The sequence below is a fragment of the Primulina tabacum genome, chromosome 4 (assembly GCF_025594145.1).
Source record: "Primulina tabacum isolate GXHZ01 chromosome 4, ASM2559414v2, whole genome shotgun sequence".
NCBI classification, from domain to species: domain Eukaryota; kingdom Viridiplantae; phylum Streptophyta; class Magnoliopsida; order Lamiales; family Gesneriaceae; genus Primulina; species Primulina tabacum.
Window position 1 is genome coordinate 1,630,667 of NC_134553.1, and position 6,715 is coordinate 1,637,381.

The following is a 6,715-nucleotide window of genomic DNA, read 5'->3' on the forward strand; positions in this document are numbered from 1 at the left end:
TAATCTTTCATAAAATTTGAATCAAACATTGGATGAAACAAAAATATATATAATTAATTAATGTATCATCATTCATATAAAAAAATAGGTCTCTTTGTGAAACGATCTCACGAATCTTTATACGTGAGACTGGTCAACTCTACCAATATTCACAATAAAAAGTAATATTCTTAGCATAAAAAGTAATATTTTTTCATGGATGATCCAAATAAGATATCCGTCTCACAAAATACGACTCGTGAGATCATTTCAAATAAATTTTTGCCCGACGTCAAACACCAAAGCTACCCCGGAATACATTATTACCTCAAGTCACTATCAAGTTACAGCAAGAAAAAATATTTCAAAACTTCAAGGGGAAATTGAAATGTTTCAATCAGTTCTAACCACCAAAAATGATTATTTAAATTTTTTTAATAAAAAATTACTTCAATGATCATGAATAATGAATTCAGTGCAACACTAACTAATCTAGATAAATAAATGATTTAATTAGTCTTGAATTTTTTGGATTGAGTGTACGTCTTCCTCAGTTGTTGTGGAGTATCTCAACTTTCAATCGTCTACTGCCAAATGTAACTATCAAGATAATATCAACATGGTCAAATAATCCAAATAAAAAAAAAAAAACTTGTTTGGAAGAAATATAAACATAATATAAAATAAATATCAACAACATATCAAAATTATATATATAAACTGAAATAAAACTGGTTCGTCGATGCTGATACATACACTTGTTTGTTTTGAGTATTAAAACTGTTTAAATACATTCGTTCACATAAATAAAATAATATATAAACTGGTTATAAATTGAAAATAATTTTACAGACTTATTATTTTATTTATGTTCAATTAACACACGCAAAATATTACGTTCGTTTCTTTAAGAGCCTATGACTTGATCAAGTCATATATAAATATATATATATATATATATAATTATACTAAGAATTATCTTCTGTGTAAATATTGTTAGTACACATAGCGATACCGTAGCAGCCAGCAGGTGAGAATTAGAAAATCAATAAAATGAAAACTGGAATTGGTTCGATTATTGGAGTTAAAGAATGTGATATTACAGCTGTTTTTGAAGTGACTCAATATTGTTTATTTTATTGTTTATTTTATTGTGAGGAGCCAATAAATGTGTCTATCCATCTCCTATTTATATACACAAATCAACTTTGTTCATCTCCACCCAAGAAAAGCTGTGCAATTGCACATTCTCATTCTGTTGACCAGACCAAGAGCAACTTACTCACAAAAATTGGTCGGCATTGGTGGCATTTTCCGGTCAAAGAATGACGATTCGTGGCCACCGCCCCGCTGCCAGGGGACGGTTCTTGCCGGAGCTCATGGTGGCTATGGCTATATTGGCTACTTCTAGCATTGTATCAGCAGACCCTTATGAGTACAAGTCGCCACCGCCTTATGAGTACAAGTCTCCTCCACCACCATCACCACATCCACATCCACCGTATTATTACAAGTCTCCTCCACCACCACCACCTTATGAATATAAGTCTCCACCACCGCCTTCACCATCACCACCTCCACCGTACTACTACAAATCACCACCGCCTCCTTCACCTTCTCCACCACCACCTTACGTGTATAAATCACCACCTCCACCCTCACCATCACCACCTCCACCGTATTATTACAAGTCTCCTCCTCCACCATCACCTTCTCCACCACCACCTTATTATTACAAATCACCACCTCCACCCTCACCATCACCACCTCCACCGTATTATTACAAGTCTCCTCCTCCACCATCACCTTCTCCACCACCACCTTATTATTACAAATCTCCACCACCACCCTCGCCATCACCACCTCCACCGTACTATTACAAATCGCCTCCACCTCCATCACCATCGCCTCCACCACCTTACTACTACAAATCTCCACCACCTCCATCACCTACACCACATTACTACTACAAATCCCCACCACCACCGTCACCATCACCTCCACCACATTACTACTATAAATCCCCACCACCACCGTCACCTCCACCTCCTTATTACTACTACAAATCTCCACCACCTCCATCACCATCACATCCACCACATTACTACTACAAATCCCCACCACCACCGTCACCATCACCACCGCCACCATACTATTACATATCTCCACCACCACCAAAAAAATCACCGCCACCATACCACTATACTTCACCACCTCCACCCCCAAAGTCATATCCACCTCCATATCACTATGTTTCACCACCACCTCCGGTGAAGACACCCCCTCCTACATATTACTATAAATCTCCACCACCTCCGCATGTCCCTTACTACCCTCCACATCATCCATTGGTTGTTAAGGTTGTAGGAAAAGTATATTGTTACAAGTGCTATGATTGGACATATCCCATCAAATCTCATGATAAGAAACATCTCAAAGGTAGACAATTCTCATTATTTATTTAAATATTTCTTGCTTATTTTATTGTTTTTGTTTTTTTTTTAAAAAAAAGAATAAAAAGAGGGAACATAATCTTTCAAGTAAAGATGTATTAATTGGCTATATATCGAATGCATGTAAACCAAATTTATTCTTATATATGCATATATATTCTATTTTTTTCCAAAAAAATTATCAAAACTAAATGTATGGCATTAATCGTCTAATGTTTGAATTTTCACTCAAAGTGGACCCATTAATATCCGCATTTTTTTTAAAAATTTTCCTTTATTATATTTGTTTGCATTTTTGCATTTAAATATCTAAAAACAGTATGCTTATATTTTTGAAGAAATCAATCAAAAGTTCATATGTGTAATTAGCAATTCTATCATTTATTTAATAATGTCATACATATGTTCAAGAAATAAGACTTAATCATTCTTATTTTTTAAAAAAAATTAATTTAATATTTTTATAATATATTCATTCATACAGGTGCAATTGTTGAGGTGACATGCAAGGTGGGCGACAAGAAAATTGTGGCGTACGGCAAGACAAAGATTAATGGAAAATATAGTATTCCAATTGAAGGATTTGAATATGGAAAATATGGAGCTAAGGCATGCAAGGCTAAGCTCCATGCACCACCTAAGGATTCCAAATGCAATATTCCAACAAATCTTCATTGGGGAAAGAAAGGAGCCAAGCTCAAAGTGAAATCTAAGACTGAGCATGAAGTTGTGTTATATGCTAAATCATTTGCTTATGCTCCAAAGACTCCTTATGAAGAATGTAATAAGCCTAAGCCAAAGCCAAAGCCGACCCCAACCCCGTACTATTACAAGTCGCCGCCGCCACCACCACCGGTGTACATTTATAAATCACCTCCTCCGCCAACTTACGTTTACAAGTCCCCACCACCTCCGCCACCTTATGTATATAAATCACCACCACCACCTCCACCGGTTTATATTTACAAGTCTCCACCTCCTCCATCACCATATTACTATAAATCACCACCACCACCATCACCATACCCCCTTCCATATCACTACAAGTCTCCGCCACCACCTTACTATTACAAATCCCCTCCGCCACCATCTCCATCTCCTCATCATCCATACTACTACAAGTCCCCACCACCACCTTCGCCATCACCTCCACCGCCATACTATTACAAATCCCCTCCGCCACCATCTCCATCTCCTCATCATCCATACTACTACAAGTCCCCACCGCCACCATCTCCATCACCTCCACCACCATATTACTATAAATCCCCTCCGCCACCATCTCCATCTCCTCATCATCCATACTACTACAAGTCCCCACCGCCACCATCTCCATCACCTCCACCACCATATTACTATAAATCCCCTCCGCCACCATCTCCATCTCCTCATCATCCATACTACTACAAGTCCCCACCGCCACCATCTCCATCACCTCCACCACCATACTATTATAAATCCCCTCCACCGCCATCGCCATCTCCACCACCTCCCTACTATTATAAATCTCCTCCACCGCCATCGCCATCGCCTCCTCCACCATACTACTACAAGTCCCCACCACCACCTTCTCCATCTCCACCACCTCCCTACTATTATAAATCTCCTCCACCGCCATCGCCATCTCCTCCTCCACCATACTACTACAAATCCCCACCGCCACCTTCGCCATCTCCACCCCCTCCCTACTATTACAAATCTCCTCCCCCACCATCTCCTTCACCGCCACCACCCTACTACTACAAATCACCTCCACCACCATCGCCATCTCCTCCACCTCCCTACCATTACATTTCCCCACCACCACCATCACCATCGCCCCCACCACCATACCACTACATTTCTCCACCGCCACCTTCCCCCCATCCACATTACATTTACAAGTCCCCGCCTCCGCCTTCACCATCACCTCCACCTCCGTACTACTATACATCACCTCCCCCGCCCATAAAGTCACCTCCACCACCAGTTTATGTATACACGTCTCCACCTCCTCCAACTTACTAGTAATCACAAAAAACTCACCAAATTTACTAAGGCAACCATGTAAGTAACCTTTTTCACTTTATATAAAATCAATATGTTCACCATATCATCTCATAGTCATGCGTTTATTTTTCAGCATACAGTTTAAATGACGGAATAAAAGAAGGTTTCTACAAGAAAAGATCCAGGCATAAACTCTTCGTGGCGGATAGATTACTCATAAATAAGGTCCTCCAACCATTAGAAAGCTCAAAAATTTACGTGTTTGTTCAGTTCGCATCGACTTGTTTTGCAGTTTTACTACACGGGGTGGTCATCATGATTTATTCAAGTGGAAATGGCTCAAAGACGAACTATCTTCTTGTGTGACTAGTATTTATCCAGTGTGTATGTAGTTTAAGCCTGTGATCTAAGGGCTAGAAATTTGTTTATCGTGTTGTTTCCTTCATTATATTTTGTTTCTGTATAGTGTATGGCCTCGATCGTTTGATTGAATTGCATTGATTATTCCTGTTTCCTTGTTCATGTGAGCTCAAAATTAAGTAATAAAAGGTACTCACGTTTTGTTGTCTTCTTTGATTTTAGGTTAGGCCGGCCTTACAGTTTATATTTATATATGCATATACTTACAACATAAGAAGAAACACGATCACGGAATTAATAAAACATATATTATATATCATAAAATGTATTATCAAAGAGACCGTGAATTGATTTTAATAATATATAATTTGATTGTGAAACTACTTTTTGATTCGGATTAAATGTAGCCAAAAAATTTATTTCCAAACATGCATTTACCGACAAAATATATATATATATATATATATATATATATATATATATATATAATATAATATAATATAATTAGTACTGACGTCAAGGTATATGTGTGTATATATATGATTAGGCATGCAATTTATCTATTCACAAGGATTTTGTAAAATATTTAAGATGCTTCATGAATTCGCCATTTGAAAATTGGTCTACTTTTTTTGTCTTTTATTTCTTGGGTAGTTGGAATTTTCTACCTGAATCTCACCAAATCTGCTCATATTTTATGTCTTCGATTCATTTTCAATATTATTATTCCAAAATTAGTGATTAGTTTGTTGTCATTCAAAAAGTTGTTCCTCAATCAATATTATCACCGAGATTCTGCATGACTCTAGAGATTATTATTTTACAATCATAAAAAAGGAAAAAATCTTGAATTTATTTGATTATAATTTAAGAAAAATTTAAAATAAATTTCATCCTCTTTTTTCCCCTTAAATTTTGGTTGCTTGTCTGGTTGTGAAGAAGGCATCCAAAGAAATAAATATCTGTTTTCAAGTCTTTGGACTCATTCTCAATTTTTAAATTTCGTGAGAAAATTATTATTAGCGTTATATATGTAATCTTCACATAAAACTCGTAAATATATACAAATCAGTCTATCATCCATCGAGAGTAATTTTCTTCATGTCTCAACGTCACTAAATCATGTGAGTCTCTCATATTTTAATGAAATTTGAAAATATACGAATCAGTCTATCGTCCACCGAGAGTAATTTTCTTCATGTCTCAACATCACTAAATCGTGTGAGTCTCTCGTATTTTAATAAAATTTGAAATAATGTGTATATTATATGTGGTTAAAATTTTACAACTTTATAGTCGAGTAAACACTCCAAGTGTAACACATGGGAATATAGTACTCTCAGGAATTCGAGTTTATGTGGCAAACTCGTGTGATATAATGAGCTTATGGTTATGTTCATGAAAATAATACGACAATTTTTTCATATGAATATAATATTAGAATTTAGTACAAGATATTAATTGCATGACTGATAATGTTTTTTTTTTTTCAACGCACACAGCAGTGTAACTATTTATGGGGACAGCAGCTTGAAGGCTGCTGCAGCTCCCATAATTGAAGTTCAAAATATTTCTTTTATTATTATTCTATTGTATTCTTTTTATTTATATTATAAATATTATATTATATTCTACTTGTTTGTATGTGCTCGGCCTTTGGTTGAATTATTCGTATAAAGTTCCACCCAATTCGATTCCTTTCTTCTATGTCTGCTCGAATAATTGTACTACACTTACTTTTGGTTGGAATATAAATATATTATGCGCTGCCAATGATCCATCAAAATCTTATATTTCAAAATAATAATCATATTATCGTCTTTACATATGTAAACTATTATCATGTGATTTTTTAGTTTTATTCATATATGGTGATACATAATAATTTTTAGTAAAATGAAAAACGTTCGATGTTGTAAATTAATACATGTTTA

General features: G+C 36.0%; 1 protein-coding gene across 2 annotated transcripts; it reads left to right on the top strand.

The window, feature by feature from the left end:
• Nucleotides 1-1,184: 1,184 nt before the first annotated feature.
• On the top strand, nucleotides 1,185-4,778 carry LOC142542262 (uncharacterized). Of its 2 annotated transcripts, XM_075648805.1 has the most exons (4): nucleotides 1,185-2,103; nucleotides 2,164-2,418; nucleotides 2,917-4,478; nucleotides 4,555-4,778. In XM_075648805.1, exons 1-3 carry the CDS (start codon nucleotides 1,305-1,307, stop codon nucleotides 4,437-4,439), a joined length of 2,577 nt encoding a protein of 858 aa, XP_075504920.1. In that variant the 5' UTR covers nucleotides 1,185-1,304; the 3' UTR covers nucleotides 4,440-4,478; nucleotides 4,555-4,778. The 2 variants fall into 2 exon arrangements, with proteins under 2 accessions (XP_075504920.1, XP_075504919.1); XM_075648804.1 differs by having other exon boundaries at nucleotides 1,185-2,418.
• Nucleotides 4,779-6,715: the final 1,937 nt, after the last annotated feature.

Bases quoted from the DNA above. Each gene is read 5' to 3' on its own strand.
- LOC142542262 (XM_075648804.1), top strand. From the start codon at position 1,305: ATGACGATTCGTGGCCACCGCCCCGCTGCCAGGGGACGGTTCTTGCCG. The intron at 2,419-2,916 runs GTAGACAATTCT...TCATTCATACAG, and splicing joins TGATAAGAAACATCTCAAAG to GTGCAATTGTTGAGGTGACA.